The sequence below is a fragment of the Dreissena polymorpha genome, chromosome 16, assembly GCF_020536995.1.
Source record: "Dreissena polymorpha isolate Duluth1 chromosome 16, UMN_Dpol_1.0, whole genome shotgun sequence".
NCBI lineage: Eukaryota > Metazoa > Mollusca > Bivalvia > Myida > Dreissenidae > Dreissena > Dreissena polymorpha.
This window is the reverse complement of record NC_068370.1, coordinates 11,300,201-11,319,038: the sequence shown is the minus strand read 5'-3', so window position 1 is coordinate 11,319,038 and position 18,838 is coordinate 11,300,201. Positions and strand designations below refer to the sequence as shown.

The 18,838-nt window shown below is 34.5% G+C and overlaps 1 protein-coding gene across 1 annotated transcript; it reads left to right on the top strand.

Annotated features, from left to right (window-relative positions):
• The first annotated feature begins 1 nt into the window (after position 1).
• LOC127862401 (ERI1 exoribonuclease 3-like) lies at positions 2-17,571 on the top strand. Its single transcript, XM_052401494.1, has 7 exons — positions 2-318; positions 2,340-2,456; positions 5,427-5,486; positions 10,133-10,224; positions 14,321-14,393; positions 15,675-15,771; positions 16,187-17,571. The coding sequence occupies exons 1-7, from the start codon at positions 49-51 to the stop codon at positions 16,267-16,269; spliced, it is 792 nt and encodes a 263-aa protein (XP_052257454.1). The 5' UTR covers positions 2-48; the 3' UTR covers positions 16,270-17,571.
• Positions 17,572-18,838: the final 1,267 nt, after the last annotated feature.

The window sequence follows — 18,838 nt, the reverse complement described above, 5'->3', positions numbered from 1 at the left end:
CCGGAAGAAGCATTGCTCGAAAGTAAACATTGAAAAGAAAAGCACGTTATGTCAGGGTTATTATTAGATATCTTCAAAGTCCATTGTCGTGCAAGAAGACAGCACGTGAAAACATTTCTTGCTACTCATTTTAACGGACAATGCGTGTGCGTTAGAACTTTCCAGACATATTCGTCATTACTTGCCGCTAGAAAGAAAATGGCTACACAATCACAAACAGTGGAAAGAAAATCACAAATTAAAGAACAATATTTTGACTACTTTCTTATTCTAGATTTTGAAGCAACTTGTAAGGAAAATGAGAAAATTTATCCACAGGTAAGAAGATAATGATAATAAAATTATTGTCCTGGTAGTTTAAAATTTGGGGGATAAAAACCTCATTCATATTGAATAAGTTATTTAAACCACAATAGACTCCCTACTGAACAATATCACTCTACTGCATTCTAATGTTCCCGTTTGAATATAACACCTCATGACAACTTCTTCCTTGAAGGTCTCGCGACCGTCTGCTTTGCTTTGGCCTGGGTTTGTAGTAGCTGGTTTCACAAATGATTCCCATTAAACGAAAAATAAATTGTTAATGGTGTTAGTGTATTATACATACCCAGTATCAGGAAGTAGAACCCTTTTGATGCTTAGATTTCTTTGAGGTTCTATGTGATCTTGTAGAACCATAAATCCCTTGGTGTTGGATTGACATTGCTGCAGTTTTGTTCAGCCAACTTTGTTTATCATCTTGATGGTGCTGCTTGCGGTTGTGTAGTCGCCTTAATCAAAGTGCCAGTGGGAATCTGGTTGTTGCACAGATTTCAGTTGTGATATGTTGGTTGCAGTGTTGTCTCAGTCTTTGCTAGCTTCCTTCTAGATATCAGGCAATATAGGAAGTTCTATTAATTTACTAGTGTTATGAAAGATTTAGCCCTTCAGGAAGACTGTTAGAAGAGTCTTCACTCAGGATCTCCCACTAAATTGCAAAGGGGAATTTGATTTTATTGCACAACAGCAACTCATACCTGTATCCCTTAATTTAGAATTACATAATTCAGTATAAGATGTTCTGTCAATTTATCTTTCTGTTCATCGAAGTTCATGGCAAGCTGATGTGATCATCTTTTGTCTTGCATTGTCCATCATCGATATTTGCCAAATGAACGCTCTTCAGGCTGCATTTACATGTATTGCCAAGTTTGCATGAATCTTGGTCAGAACATTTGTCCTAATGATATCTTGACGGATTTCAAAACTGGGTTATGTGGGATGACAAACTAGGGCACTATGTTAAATTAATGGAAAAGCTTGTTATACTCAAGAGGCCACATTTATTGCCCAATATATGTGAAACATGGTAAGAATATTTTGTCCCAATATAAATGTTTCAGAGTTAGATATTCGGTCCTGCTATATAAAAATTAGGGCACAAGGTCCAATTAAATAAAAAGCTTCTGAACACTTTTGAACCTTATGTATGTCCAATTTTGAAACTTGGTCAGAACATTAAAGTTTGTCCTTATGATATGTCAGCCGAGTTTGAAACTCTAGGTTAGGTCAAAAGCTATGTCACCAGGTCAAAGAAAACAAACTCTTTGCATGCCACTTTTTTTGCCCAATCTTTATGAAACTTAAATGTGTGCTCCAATGATATCTGGGCCAAATTTGAAACTTTGTTATGTACATTCAAAAACTAGGTCACTTGGTCAAATTAACAAAATATAGTCTAAACACGCTTTTGGCCACATGCATTGCCCATTCTTCATGAAATTTGGTGAAAACATTTTTGAAATGATATCTCTAATTAGTTAAAATCTGGGTCACCTTAAGTCAAAAACTAGGTTAGTAGGTCATAGAAAGCTTGTGAACAATCTAGAAGTCACAATTCTTTGGGAATCTTCATGACACTTGCTGATAACATTTTTTTTCTAAAAATTTCTCCTCCAAGTCAGATACAGTTTTGGTGTTTTGAAAAACATGGTTGCTATGAGGAGAGAAAGTTGAATACTCGAGAAAGCAAAAATTTTACCCACTGTGAAACTTGTTTAGAACATAAACAATTTGTGTATTTTTGGTATCTGGGCCGGTTTAAAAAATGTTGCTTGTGAAAAAATATGGCTGCCTGGTGTATCGGGAGTTTTCCTTATCTTTCATGAAAACTTGTGTACACTACCTGTACCTGCTCAGAACAGTTCTGTTCTTTGAGATGTCAGGTGAGCAACTCATGGATTTTGAACCTCTTGTTTTGAATTATGAAGTTTAAACAGTTACTCTGTTTTTAAGACATTATATATAACATTAAATTGTTCAATCTGCTCTCTGAGTAATGGCTGATCTTTATCCAGGAGATAATTGAGTTCCCAGTGATAAAAATCAACGCAAAGACACTACAGGTTGAGTCAACTTTCCATCAGTATGTAGAACCCAAGGTGCACAAAGAGCTCACACCATTCTGCACACAGGTATGAAAGCTTTCACCCTTTGCATGCTGAGAAATTTGTCCTCTGCTAAAATGTCGTCTGCTGAATTTCTAAAATTACCATTTTCTTCGATTTTTTTCAAAGAATACTATCAGAATAGCAAACAGGTTGGATCCTGATGAGACGCCACGTTCTGTGGCATCTCATCTGGATCCAAACTGTTTGCTAAGGCCTTCAAAATTCGGTTCAAGCAGTGAAAGAGTTAAACTGTTAAATTACCAGGAAATGGCAGAAATGTTGAAGTCAGATTTCTGCTAGGCTGTTTAAGATAAAATGTAATTTTTAGCTCATCTATTTTTTGAAAAAAAATTATGAGCTATTGTCATCACCTTGGCGTCGGCGTCCGGTTAAGTTTTGCGTTTAGGTCCACTTTTCTCAAAAAGTATCAATGCTATTGCATTCAAACTTGGTACACTTACTTACTATCATAAGGGGACTGGGCAGGCAAAGTTAGATAACTCTGGCATGCATTTTGACAGAATTATGTGCCCTTTTTATACTTAGAAAATTGAAAATTTTGGTTAAGTTTTGTGTTTAGGTCCATTTTATTCCTTAAGTATCAAAGCTATTGCTTTCATACTTGCAACACTTACTAACTATCATAAGGGGACTGTGCAGGCAAAGTAATGTAACTCTGACTTGCATTTTGACAGAATTATGTGCCCTTTTTATACTTAGAAAATTGAAAATTTGGTTAAGTTTTGTGTTTAGGTCCACTTTATTCCTACAGTATCAAAGCTATTGCTTTCATACTTGCAAGACTTATTAACTATCATAAGGGGACTGTGCAGGCAAAGTTATGTAACTCTGACTGGCATTCGGACGGAATTATGGGCCATTTATACTCAGAAAATTGAAAATTTGGTTAAGTTTTGTGTTTTGGTCCACTTTACCCCTAAAGTATCATAGATATTGCTTTCATACTTGGAACACTCGCAAACTATCATAAGGGTACAGTAAAAGGACAATATGCATAACTCTGGTTGTCATTTTTACGGAATTATGGCCCTTTTTTGACTTAGTAACTTTGAATTTATGGTTAAATTTTGTGTTTTGATCCACTTTACTTCTTAAGTATCAAGGCTATTGCTTACAAACTTCAAATACTTTCATGCTATCATGAGGTTACTGTACCTGGCAAGTTGAATTCTTACCTTGACCTTTGAATGACCTTGACTCTCAAGGTCAAATTATTAAATTTTGCTAAAATTGCCATAACTTCTTTAGTTATGATTAAATTTGATTGATACTTTGACAAAACTACTCTTACCTGACATACCACAATAGACTCCACCCAAACCATCCCCCGTGCCCTCCCCCCCCCCCCCCCCCCCCGAATCCCCCCCCAGACCATCTCACAAATGACCACCACACCCTCACACTATACCCCCCCCGAATCCCCCTCCCCTAATTTTTTTTTTTTTAAGATCATCTCACAAATTACCACCACACCCTCACACTATACCCCCCCCCCCCCACCCCCCAATTTTTTTTAAACGGTTAAAAAACACAAATATTTATTTTTATTATTTTATGTTTTAACTACCGTCCAACCATCGCACCCAAGAATCCCCCCCAACCCCCCTACCCCCCCCCCCCCCGAATCCCCCCCCCCTAAATATTTTATATATTTTTTTTTTAAGATCATCTCACAAATTACCACCACACTATACCCCCCCCCCCAATTTTTTTTTTTTGAAACAGTTAAAAAACACAAATATTTATTTATATTATTTTATGTTTGAAATACCGTCCAACCGTCGCACCCAAGAATCCCCCCCCCCTCCCCCCCGAATTTTTTTGTTGCATTTTTTCTTTTTTTTTCGCATTTTTGGAAGATATTGTAATAAATGTCCACACCCCCACACTATACACCCCTCTTCACTCCACCCCTCCCACCTTTGTAATGGAAAATGAGAGTCCCTTCACCTTTAAAAAGAAAATAGATGAGCGGTCTGCACCCGCAAGGCGGTGCTCTTGTTAAAGACTGGGATTGGAAGCATACATGTAACTGCGGTACACGTAATTGCAGCATGTTCAATTAACTCATTTATGCCTAGTGGACTCTCCCATCCTTCAACATGGGATCAATTTATTTCTATATTTAGAATATTTCTTACAGAAATTCCTTTAAGCAAACAGCGCAGATCCTGATGAGAGGCAGCATCATGCGGCGTCTCATCTGGGTCTATGCTGTTTGCCAAGGCCTTTTTTCTGGTTTAAAAGGGTTCCCAGCCAACCTGGAAATCAGGGAAAACCTGGAAAAAGTTCCTGAAATCAGAGAAAAATCAGGGAATTTTGTTTGGTCAGACTTTCCTGAATTGGTCAAAAAGTCCATACAATTAAGACAGCAAATCGATTCCTCTGCATGGCTATTTTGAATTACTTAACAATATGTTCCAATTATTGTTGCAAAACAAACATTAAATGAAAATAAATGAAAAGGCGAGGAAAGGATGGCTGTGAGGGGAGATGGGAAGCCAATGCTTTTAAATTACATAAGTATAATACATGTTATTGTCTGCAACTGCTATTTATCGAGGGTGTCTAAAACAAGAAATAGGTCGAAACTATGATCCTGGAATTTTTATTTTCCATCAGGGGAAAATCAGGGGAAAATCGGGGAATTTTGTTCTTACAAAAAGCTGGGAACCCTGTTTAATGAATTAAGTCAATCCTCAAATAAATCAATAATGGATTATTTATCAACATCATGGCCCCATGTCTTTTGAAGCCACCACCCAAATCATGTTGCAGCTATTTGCCTGTCTCTTAATGTTCTTAAGAAATACTTATTGATTTATTTTGTCTAACATATAAGATACTTGTTACTTTTACATGACTTTCACTTGTTCATGTTTTTGTTTATGCAGATGTCTATTAAGAAGCAAAGTCAAGTACAATGCCTTGGTTCCTTCCTATCCTTTCCAATAGATGTTTGTTATCTTTAAGCTGACAGGTATCATCCAAGATATGGTTGATGGGAAGCCACATTTAGAAGAGACATTACAGGTACTATATTTTATTTAAACCATGGATGTGGAAGTGACTATGCCCAACTTGTCTGACACAAGTCATTTTACTGTTTGAGAAAGTGATTTCTGTGGTCAACTAGTCCGTGGACAAGAACAATATTGACGCAAGAAAATGATTTAAAGTTCATGCAAGCTTTGAATAGATGTCTTTCCATGGAAACAAAATGATTTGATGCATTTTTAGCTCACCTGAGCACAACATGCTCATGGTGAGCTTTTGTGATCGCCTTTTGTCCGTTGTGCGGCGTGCGGCGTCAACATTTTGCCTTGTGATCACTCTAGAGGCCACATTTATTGTCCGATCTTCATGAAACTTGGTGAGAACATTTGTCCCATAGATACCTCGAATGAGTTTGAAACTGGGTCATGCTGGGTCAAAAACTAGGTCACTAGGTCAAAAAAAAGAAAAACCTTGTGAACACTGAAGAAGTCACATTTTATGCCTAATCTTCATGTAACTTTGTCAAAATGTTTGTCTAAATGATATGTTGGTTGAGTTCAAAAATGGTTCCGGTCCATTGAAAAACATGGCCGCCAGGAGGCGGGATAGTATTCTTTATATGGCTATAGAGAAACCTTGTGAACACTCTAGAAGTCACAATTTTTGCCCAATCATCATGAAACTTAGTCAAAACATTGGTTTCATTGATATCTCAGACGAGTTCGAAAATGGCTTAGATCGGTGAAAAAACATGGCCGCCAGGGGGCGGGGCAGTTTTCTCTATATGTATATAGTGAAAACATTTGAACACTCTAGAAGTCAAAGTTTTGGTCCAATCTTCATGAAATTTTGTCAGAAGATTGGTCTCATTGATATCTTGGATGAGTTCGAAAATGGTTACGTTTGCTTGAAAAACATGGCTGCCAAGGGGCGGGGCATTTTTCCTTATATGGCTATATATTTCTATAGTAAAATCTTGTTAACACTCTAGAGGCCACATTTACTGTCTGATCTTCATGAAACTTGGTCAGTAGATTTATTCCAATAATATCTTGGACGAGTTCGAAAATGATGCCGGTTGGTTGAAAAACATGGCCACCAGGGGACTGGGCATTTTTCCTTATATGGCTATAGTAAAACCTTGTTAACACTCTAGAGGCCACATTTATTTTCCGATCTTCATGAAACTTGCTCAGAAGATTTGTTCCAATGATATCTTGGATGAGAACAAAAATGGTAACCTTTGCTTGAAAAACATGGCTGCCAAGGGGCGGGGCATTTTTCCTTATATGGCTATTTATGGCTTTAGTAAAATCTTGTTAACACTCTAGAGGCCACATTCATTGTCCAATCTTATGAAACTTGGTCAGAAGATTCATCCCAATAATATCTTGGGCAAGTTCGAAAAATGATGCCGGTTGGTTGAAAAACATGGCCACCAGGGGGCTGGGCATTTTTCCTTATATGGCTATAGAAAAACCTTCTTAACACTCTAGAGGCCACATTTATTCTCCGATCTTCATGAAACTTGCTCAGAAGATTTGTACCAATTAGGGATGGCAACGGTTATTCGGTTTCTTAAGGAGGTTAACTGATTACAAAATTAATATTTGGTTACTCTTGCAGAAAACACAATTTTTGGTTGATCGCAATAAATGCTCAAATCGTAAGTTTTGTTTTACTTCATTTCACTGAATTGTCTAATCCGCTTATCTCATCGCAAATAATCGGCAATTACCACCCTGTGATGCCCCAATGTGGATCAAAAGCGCTTAGAGTTGTAAACCATCGGGGTGCAGCGGATTAATGATAAGGCACACGAGCCATTAGCAACTACTCTACAGTGCGTTTGTTTAGCATTTTACATTCTATTGTGCCATTGTGTTGACTACCATTGCTTGATAAAATCAATAACGCTGGACACTGTGATTACACCCGATCACTGTTGTTTTAACAACTATTGCAAACTTAAACGCCCTAATAAAGGCATTGAGTATAAACAGGCCTTAGCAACAGAGGTTTGGAAACCACTATGCCAATTGCAAAATAAATTTACGCTTATTGACAATTGTTATTAATCAGCAAACTGTTAATGCACGTAATTCTTAAAGGATAATGAGTGTTAATAAAACACAACATAATTCAAATTCTGCACTAGCTTTTATTGATCAAGGTGTAGAACAATAATTAGGTGTAAATGATATGAAGGAAATATTACAACAAAGAAATATCACAGTTCACCGACAAGCATGTAAAAAAAATGTCGGAAATGACTTTCGGAAATGACTAAGTATTAGTTTCAAAATGTATAATATTAAATTTAAAATTTTAATTCCCAATTTCAAGGACCAACAAAATTTGTAAAGAAACAGTATTTAATTCATAAAATGGTTAAAAGTAATTAGGTTACAAGACAATAAACAAGACAGAGTATAGTTGCATATACATGTAATTGTTTATAAACGTATACGTTTTTCGGATGTTTTTTTCTTCATTTACGTGGTACAACGACATTCGGTTAACCGGTTAAACGCTTGAATATCAAAACAGGTTAACCGGTTACGGATTTGCTTATGTTTGCCATCCCTAGTCCCAATAATATCTTGTTATCTCAGGTGAGCGACTTTGGGCCTTTCAGGCCCTCTTGTTAGCAAACTACCGTTTTGAATAAGTTGTTCTGATTAAAATTGTTTGCAAATTATTCTTCAAGTTTGTCATTATATCTGCGTCAAAATTTGTGCTAAATTTACTGCAGTGAACATAACAATAATTATCTTTTGGTTTAACGTTTAATAGTGCAATTCTATCACCAAAGATTTGGAAAAAGTTTGTGTCTGAATAAAAAAGTAACAAGTTACACTGTATCAGTATTGCTATGGTTGTTTAAGGTGGTCAGTGCTGATGTACAGTTTGTGTATGCACCTAGCATTTTATCACATGCCATGCCCTGTTTCCCATGTTATATAACCATTACGAATATTTTTATGTGCAATATACTTTTTAAGCATTTTTATTGGCTTATTTTCGTTAGAGTTACCAATCACATTTTGTTGTTTTTCTGAAATGACGTTGCAACATCAAATTACGTCACGAAATGTAAACAACATTCGGGATTTATAATTATGTTTGCATAAATATTTATTTAATTTGCTCATTTAAAAGCATGTGATAAAAAAGATCTGACACACGTCATATCATACCATATTTTATTAAACTCATCCAGAATATTCATAAATAAGCTCGCCAAAGGCTCACTTACTAACTAAATTCCTGAACTGGTTTAATAAAATATGGTATGATATGACAACTCGTGCCAGATCCTATATGTATTGGGATTGAATGATACGGACAGACAACATGCAGTTAGAGAACATTGTAAAGGATGACAAGCAATGTTAGCAGATAACATATAAGTGTTACTAGTAGCACTTTTCGTGTTTCTCTAAAAATCCACCGAGTCACTATCACTCACTGCCTACAATATTTTTGCGTGCGAAACAGATTTGGTTGAGTCCAATATTTGGATCCAAGTACAAATTTAAATGTTTCAGTAATATCAACAAATTCTTGATTAATATGTATACCTCCTGTCATCAATTAAATGTAAATAGTCATCATGACAATAAAATACATTCCCTTTTTATTCTTTTTGGTATTCATAATGTGTATTAAACAAAATAAATTAAGATTTATTAGTAATATGATAAAAAAACACTGACATATGTACATTTCTATTATTTGACAGAAAGACTTGTAATTTGAATCAAAATCATGTTTCGACTGGAATATTTTCATTGTGTCATTTGCAATGCCATATGGAGTAAACAGGAACACTGCTAGAAGTAATCTATGAATTTGAGCCAGTCAGAACCAAACTAAATTGAGTAATGAAGTGGCTCATGGCAGTTTAACCCATTTATGCCTAGTGGACTTTCCCATCCTTCTATATTGGATCAATTTATTTCCAAAATTAGGGATGTCTTGTATATTTATTTCTATATTTAGAATAGTTCTTACAGAAATTCCTTTAAGCAAACAGTGCAGACCCTGATGAGACGCCGCCTCATCTGGGTCTACTCTGTTTGCCAAGGCCTTTTTTCTAGACGCTAGGCATATATGGGTTAACCATGCCTTGCTCAACCATCCCCTGCTCAACCATGAGACTTTGCACAGAGGTGAAGTGTACTGGGTACTTTCACCAGGCACAAAAAGTAATTTCTGGAACAGAGAGTCTTCTGTATCTGGCAGTATCCTCCTAATCCAACTTACATGTACAAGTCACCTGGGGTGTCTGCCGTATTTGAAATTCACACTGCACTTGAAAAAACTCAAAACATGCATTTACGATATAAGAACACATGTTGTAGTTTAACTTCTGATGGTTGGTTTTATTTCCAAACAATATGTAGAGAAGGCATTGATCTACGATCATAAAAATTGGTAATGTGATGAAATGGTAAAAATAAAATCCTATTGATTTCAGGTCAATAGGTTAAAGACCAAGTTCACAAGCACCTGCAATTTTAAAACATTTTAAAGCATTGCTTTATAGTTGCACATATAACAAATATGATGTTTTAAAAATATCTCTTCTTAGTTCTTACATACCATATATTTTGAGAATCCATGTCTAAGCAGTTTGTCTGATCAGTTGTACAATTTCCTGCTTTGATATCTCTCAGAGCTTTGACAAGTGGATGTTGGACAACAAGCTGCTGGGGGCTGACACAAAATCTCTTTTTGTGACCTGCGGTGACTGGGATCTCAAAACCATGTATGTAGACAGCGCAGATATGTGTATGGGTGAATACATATCATGCTTTTTATTTGCTTTTTATGCACCTACTTTCAAGGAGTTGAAGGAATTTACTGGGATGATCATCCATACTTATGTAGGATTTTTGTTTGGCACTTCAAAAGTATTGCTCCTAGAAAACTAAATTTTTCAAATTTTTTAACCAGCATGTGAATTCTAGGACCTCTATATTTATTCCACATATTGAAACAATACCATAAGCCAAGTTGATAACTCTAGTTTGAAATTTTCTCAGTATGAGCAGCCTTTTTATACGTAGAAATTTGCACGCATACAAAATTGGACACATAAAAAATAGGCAGATTAAAGTCTTTAAGTAGCTAGTTTCTTTGTAGTGCGTTTAGTGATTTCAAACTTAAAACATATTACCCCCATATTGAAATGACCCAAGTTTGATATCTCTAGTTTACAATTTTTTCAGAAATAGGGGCCTTTTTATACATAGAAATTTCCATGCATACACAATAGGCAAATGAAAGTATTTCAGTAACTAGTTTCTCAGTGACCCCATATCCCATTTTAAAAACTCTTGTTTAAAATTTTCCATAATTAAGGGCCATATCTGACTAAGAAAATACAACCTGTGTTGATATATTACAGCTCATAAAATATTGTCATCAATATTAATATTAAAATACCTTGTACAAAGACACCCCCCTTTGGTTTCTGTATTGTGTACAGGACAGGACCTAGCTCCCCTAATGTGGTGGAGAGGGTAAGGGTCAAGGTTATGTCAGGTAAATATAAAAAATTGTTTCTTTCAATTTTTCAAGAATGAATTTAACCATTTTTATGAAACAACATACATGTGTATATAAAGACCAAATATTCAGATCTTGCTTGGTTTGATAGGCAATATGCAAATAATGAGGCACTATACAAATGTTGTTTTATATTTTAAACAGATGTATGCAACAAACACACAAAATTAAATAAAACTTGAGCCACTGTGTTAGAATGTTCAATGGCTATCTTGAGCCCCATAAACAAGTTGAACTAATTCAAAGAAACACATTCTTCCCAAACTTGGCTTCACACCCAATTAATTAGTCCCCTACTGGTTTCACCGGAGGGGACTTATGGTTTTCGCTCTGAGTGTCCGTCAGTCAGTCAGTCAGTCTGTCACACTTTTCTGGATCCTGCGATAACTTTTAAAGTTCTTAATATTTTTTCATGAAACTTAAAACATGGATAGATGGCAATATGGAAATTATGCATGTCATTTCATTTCATTCCTACGTAAAAAATTCTGGTTGCTATGGCAACAAATAGACTAGAAATACAGCTGAAACTGGTGGTTTTCTGGATCCTGCGATAACTTTTAAAGTTCTTTTTTATTTTTTCATGAAACTTGAAACATGGATAGATGGCAATATGGATATTATGCACATCATTTTATTTTGTTCCTACATCAAAAATTCTGGTTGCTATGGCAACAAATTAAAAAATATCTGAAAATGGTAGAATTTCTGACAAGGGTGGAGCCGGTAGGGGACTTATATTGCTTGGCAATAGTCTTGTTCATTTATTTTTTAAACAAAATACACTTTAAAGCTTGATCTGCATGCTCAACCGATTTAAAAATGAAATCTGTTGTATCTTAAAGGGACCTTTTTTTTATGCCCCCCTTCGAAGAAGAGGGGGTATATTGTTTTGCACATGTCGGTCGGTCCGTTGGTCTGTCGGTCGGTCGGTCCGTCCACCAGATGGTGTCCGGATGATAACTCAAGAACACTTAGGCCTAGGATCATGAAACTTCATAGGTACATTTATCATGACTGACAGATGACCCCTATAGATTTTCAGGTCACTAGGTCATGGGTCAAGGTCACAGTGACTCGAAATAGTAAAATGGTTTCCGGATGATAACTCAAGAATGCTTAGGCCTAGGATCATGAAACTTCATAGGTACATTGATCATGATTGGCAGATGACCCCTATTGATTTTCAGGTCACTAGGTCAAAGGTCAAGGTCACAGTGACTTGAAATAGTAAAATGGTTTCCATATGATAACTCAAGAATGCTTAGGCCTTGGATCATGAAACTTCATAGGTACCAGGTACATTGATCATGACTGCCAGATGATCCCTATTGATTTTTAGGTCACTAGGTCCAAGGTCAAGGTCACAGTGACAAAAAACGTATTCGCACAATGGCTTCTACTACAACTGACAGCCCAAATGGGGGTGCATGCATGTTTTACAAACAGCCCTTGTTACAGATTTTAGAAGATATTGAAGTTTATCATTAAATGCTTTATATTGATAAATGTAAACATTGGATATAAAAAGCTCCAGTAAAAACAACAATAAAATTAAAAAAAGAAAAAAAAGTAACCCTCAACTGGGCCATTACCACTGACCCCTGGAGTAAAAGTCTATCGCTTGGACCACTCGGTCATCCTTGCTCATACAATGAGTGATGTCTTTTATATTAGCAATCCTAATAGTGTCATAAAAATATAACGACAACAACAGAACTCTCCAAATTATTCAATTGTTGTAAAATGTCATCTGCTGAATTTCTAAAATAAGCATTTTCTTTGATTTTTTTCAAAGAATACTATCAGAATAGCAAACAGTTTGGATCCTGATGAGACGCCATGTTCTGTGGCGTCTCATCTGGATCCAAACTGTTTGCAAAGGCCTTCAAAATTCGGTTCCAGCACTGAAAGAGTTAAAGAATTGTTTGTACTGAAAAGCTTGAAAATTTATAATGGACTTTGAACATACACACAGTATGTCTATTGAAAGGTCCAAGGATGGTTGTAAACATGGTCAAGGTCACTGTTACTGAATAATTGTTTGTGCTTAATATCTCAAGAACAATAATGAGCTTTTCTAATGAAATTCTTAAGCATATATACACTGTACAACGACATTTTTTTTTGCATAAGGATCATATTGGGTAAAGGTCAACAATCAATGTCACTGTTGATAAAAATAGAAAAATGGCTTTTGCTCAAAATCAAAGTTTATGTGTCTCATATGATATTCTGCAGATTTTAATAGAACTTAGTCATTTTATAGCTAAAATAACTTACCTACTACTCGTATACAAACAGTTTGGTTTCAAAATAATTACCAGAATCTAGTGTTATGTACACATAACTGTAATTAGGCCTAAATTTTAAAATAATTTAATTTTAATTTTAATTAATTTAAAAAGTGCCAAATAATATTTTTCATCATTTGCATGTATTTTTTTTCAAGCTTAATTACTGATTCTAGTATTCTTACATTATCTATATCATGGTATATTTTGATTCTTGTATTCTTACTGTATCTATATCATGGTATATTTTGATTCTTGTATTCTTACTGTATCTATATCATGGTATATTTTGATTCTTGTATTCTTACTGTATCTATATCATGGTATATTTTGATTCTTGTATTCTTACTGTATCTATATCATGGTATATTTTGATTCTTGTATTCTTACTGTATCTATATCATGGTATATTTTGATTCTAGTATTCTTACATTATCTATATCATGGTATATTTTGATTCTTGTATTCTTACTGTATCTATATCATGGTATACATGTATTTTGATTCTTGTATTCTTACTGTATCTATATCATGGTATATTTTGATTCTTGTATTCTTACTGTATCTATATCATGGTATATTTTGATTCTTGTATTCTTACTGTATCTATATCATGGTATATTTTGATTCTTGTATTCTTACTTTATCTATATCATGGTATATTTTGATTCTTGTATTCTTACTTTATCTATATCATGGTATATTTTGATTCTTGTATTCTTACTGTATCTATATCATGGTATATTTTTATTCTTGTATTCTTATTGTATCTATATCATGGTATATTTTGATTCTTGTATTCTTACTGTATTTATATCATGGTATATTTTGATTCTTGTATTCTTACTTGATATATATCATGGTATATTTTGATTCTTGTATTCTTTCTTTATCTATATCATGGTATATTTTGATTCTTGTATTCTTACTGTATCTATATCATGGTATATTTTGATTCTTGTATTCTTACTTGATATATATCATGGTATATTTTTTCAGGCTTCCTTCTCAGTGCAGTTATTTTAAGATTCCGGTCCCAAAGTACTTCGGCCAGTGGCTGAATATAAAGAAGGTAATCAATGATGATAACCTCACTGATCGTGTCACTTCTTTTGATGTCATGGAAACCTGTTTATGTGCAGCATAAGACTTTTAGGCAATGGGTCTCTTTCCATTTATAATGGCTGGCATGTTTTAATAAGATAATTGCTTGCTTACTGTCCTGGTGGTACAGCTGAAGTATCACTTTGTTTATATACTTTAAACGTGTGGCAAATAAAATAATTTGATTAAAATCTATTTTTTTAAGTATTTTTATATAAAAAAAATCCAAATATCATAACACAATTTTATCATATTATGTGATAAATACATCTACAATTCTACATACTTCTGTAGATTACTGAGATGGCCTTACTTCACTGTATTCAGGTGTCTGAGAAAATGTAGTTCATTGAGTCAAGCTAAAGGTTTAATACTTAACAGCCTGTTTGCTGCAACTTCTGAATAATGCTTGTTGATCCTTCAGAAGACAAACACAGAATTTCCAATCCATAGCAGAGGACTGTAAAAACATAAAATTCATGTAAAAAATTGCAATAAATATTTTACATGGTATGTCACGATCAAAATGATTATTGAATGTTTGTTATCATATGTGCGAGTCATCATACAAAAATGTCACAATCAAAATGATTATTGAATGTTTGTTATGGGAGAGTCATCATACAAAAATGGAGTCTACAAATTGTTTCTTTTGCCATATAGACCAGCCTACGCACTAGTACGCAGTATCAAATGAGACCCAAAATCCTTGTGTTACTTTAAAATAGATAGTATAGATTCTGAGCAGACTGTTGTAATGCGCAGGCTTCTTTGGATGTACGCTTGATGCATATGCGCAAATGCTCAGGCATGTCTGGAGCTACGCTGGCTACTAAGACCAATTTTTGCACAACGCAGCTCATTAAATGGCCAACATTTTGTAGTTTGTATGTATAGCTTAAACCCACACAGGCTAATACACTGGTGGTTAAAATCATGCAGATCAGAACTTCAAACTGTCAATATATAACAGCGAATTAAAAAAAATCTTATTAACCATGTACAGTACAATACATGTAATAACGTAAATAAAAATGTTTAATTCAAAGTATTGTCCTGGAATGAGGGATGTTACTTAATTATGGCCCATTATAAAATAATGAAACACCATATGGTTAATCTTGTTCTAGTTAAATAGTTGTTTCCCTATTGGAGTAGGTAACCTCTTAAAGATATCAAATATATCTAGTATATACTCCAAGGTTACTTCTTCTTTGCTGATACTATGATATTGTTTCTTTTCACACAGGGGTTTGCTGAAGTTACGGGCAGCTACCCTCGAGAAATGATGGGTATGCTGTCGTCATTGCAGATCCCACACCAGGGCAGGCACCACAGTGGCATTGGTGAGTGAATATAGTTACAAATACAAATGCTATGAGGTTCATTATAATAGCCTCAAAGGTTTGTTTTTGATTTTGAAGTGTTAAGCTGAGGCAGTGGTTTCAGTTTTAACCTCAGATTTATAGATCCGTTTTGATTGGTTCTTATCATTAAGGAAAAATGATATCTTAATTTGAGTGAATAGCAATTTACAGATATAGAAGTAAACAAGGTATATACATCATAATACACAACATTAGTAAAAAATGACTTTCTCAAATCATATTATACTTATTAAATGAATTGCAACATAACAAATCCATCTATTACATGTACTCTTAAAGCATGTTTTTATGTGTTTCATATTGTTGGTTACAAACCCCTGTGTGATTGAAAATCATGCACATATATTCTGCAAAACATCATTTGTATTTCCAGATGACTGCAAAAACATTGGCAATATTCTGGTAGAGCTGTTACACAGGGGATACGTTGCCAAAGCCTCATGCTCCAATAGATGAGAAATACTTTTGGCAGATTCAAACTATGATTATATATTAAATAATTAATGTTTCATATTGAAAAAAGAGTAAATGACATTTTAATTAGTGAACTTCGGAAAGAATTGTATGTTTTTACATTGATTAAAAACTTCCTCCAGTGCCAAATGCATTTGCTTCAGACAAATGACACAATTTTGTGGGCACAATACAAATCCATACATTTTCTAACCTCTTGTTCAGTTCAGTCAGTCCGTCCGAAAACTTTAACATTAGACATAACTTTTGCAAGATTGAAGATAGCAACTTGATATTTGGCATGCATGTGTATCTCATGGAGTTGCACATTTTGAGTGGTGAAAGGTCAAGGTCATTCTTTGAAGTCAAAAGTAAAAAAATACAATCCAAGGGAAGTAATAAGCTTTAACAGGGTGATAATTTCTAAACCAGCCTAATGATATATTGACATTTTATTTCAAATTGGTGCAATAGGGGGCATTGTGTTTCTGACAAACACATCTCTTGTTATGGTCTTGAATGTCAAATCTCAATGCAAACTTGTCGTATAGTTCCCATATCTTGATGTGGAAAATGCTTAAAATGTTACTCAGGGGTAATTTGGTCCTCAGAAACGGCCTTACACTGGTTTAACATTGATGCATTTTTGTATTTCTTTTAAAGATAATTCTACAAATTGTATATATCTTTTAAAGATAAATAAGAATAATTCTTCAAATTTTAATGTTTTGACATATATTTACAAGGCATGTTCTATGTTATATATATTAAATGCAACCCAACATCTTAATCGTAGAAATAAATGTTAACCTGTTGTTGGTTCTACAAGCACAACAAAAAATGATTATGCTTTTCTTTTACTTTGTCTACTGTGCCTATGCAAAATATATTCAAATTATATATAGATCTACCTTGTAGTTGTTTCTAGTTTTCATACAAACTCAACCCATATTTGGCTTTGTATGTACATCCAAACTTACACAGCATGTCTGTTCAAATCAGGGAACTTAGGCAAATTTGTTTGCTCAATAAAGAAAGAAATTCCAGGCCATGGTAGAGCTAGGATTCTTTGGTCAAAATCAAAACCAGATACCAGTTTGTTAACTCAACACAAAAGATAAATGTCTCTCTGGTGTAGAGGTAAAGCATATGGTTTTATATCAAGAAGTCATGGGTTTTATTTAAGAGCCTGTTAAACTTTTTTAATCACCTGTGTTTTGCTTGTAACAATTATTTTACAGTATTTCAAATGTATAGTGCTGTAAAAAAATACATAAAAAATAACATATTAAAAGTGCAAACAAGTCCATTTATTTTTGTGTCAACATTTACTGTTGTATTCATTGCAGAAAACGTGTTTTAATTCCAACGTTTAGCTTAATAATTCCTTCCTTATCTGTGTTACCAAGTGAACAAATTTATTGTAACAATATGTGTTGACTTTGAATTATCCATCATTTTCACTTATTTAAGCATAAATGTACATTTTCACAATTGAACTATTCTATACGGAAGTTATGTAATTATGGCTGAGAGATCTTATGAACCGAGCAATATTAACTATTTCAGACTCGATTGCGTTCGTTACAAATGATGTGATTCATACTAGTAAGCAGTTTATAATAGTTGTATGTAATAATATATTTAATATATTTATGCAACATCTAAAAAGTTCAACTGCAGCATGGTTATTGCATATTCATGTGTGCACATGTGCGTCCCCCTGTAAGTAAAGCAGGCACATAACATGTGCAGTGCAACAAGAATATTTTTTATTTTTTTCGATACATCACACACAAATTCTCCGTGCTCAAAGTATGCAATTTCTTTCTGTCGTTTTTTTAAATTATTTTTTAAATGACTCATGACTGGAGATTTTTCTGTGGGGAGATAACACTACTTGTGTGCTTACATTTTCTTAATTGAACTTGTCACACTTTATTTACTATTGTGACTGCAATATAAATATGCATGTATACAAAGGAAGTCTTCTTTTATCAATATTAAGGTTCGTAAGTCAACTTTGTAATTAAATGGTTATGAAAAACAGGGGCAACAACGATTGACAATGGACAACTTGGAATGTTTGAGAATCCTTAATTGCTCTCTTTTATGCTCCCAACGGGCAGCTTATAGTTTTTGCACTGTCCGTTGGTCAGTCTGTCTGTCTGTCTGTCACACTTTTCATGTCCTCATTCTAATTCAAGTAGTTCTCATCCGATCTTCACCAAACTTGGTCAGAAGTTGTATCTAGATAATGTCTAGGCCAAGTTCGAACATGGTTATGCCGGGCCAAAAGCTAGGTCATGGGGTCACTTAGTGCGTTTCAAACATTCAGCATGATTTCCGCTCTCTAATTCAAGTAGTTTTCATCCGATCTTCCCCAAACTTGGTTAGAAGTTGTATCTAGATAATGTCTACACCAAGTTTGAACATGGGCCATGCTGGGCCAAAAACTAGGTCACGGGGTCACTAAGTGCGTTTTAAACATTCAGCATGGTGTCCGCTCTCTATTTCAAGTAGTTTTCATCCGATCTTCACCAAACTTGATAAAAAGGTTTATCTAGATGAT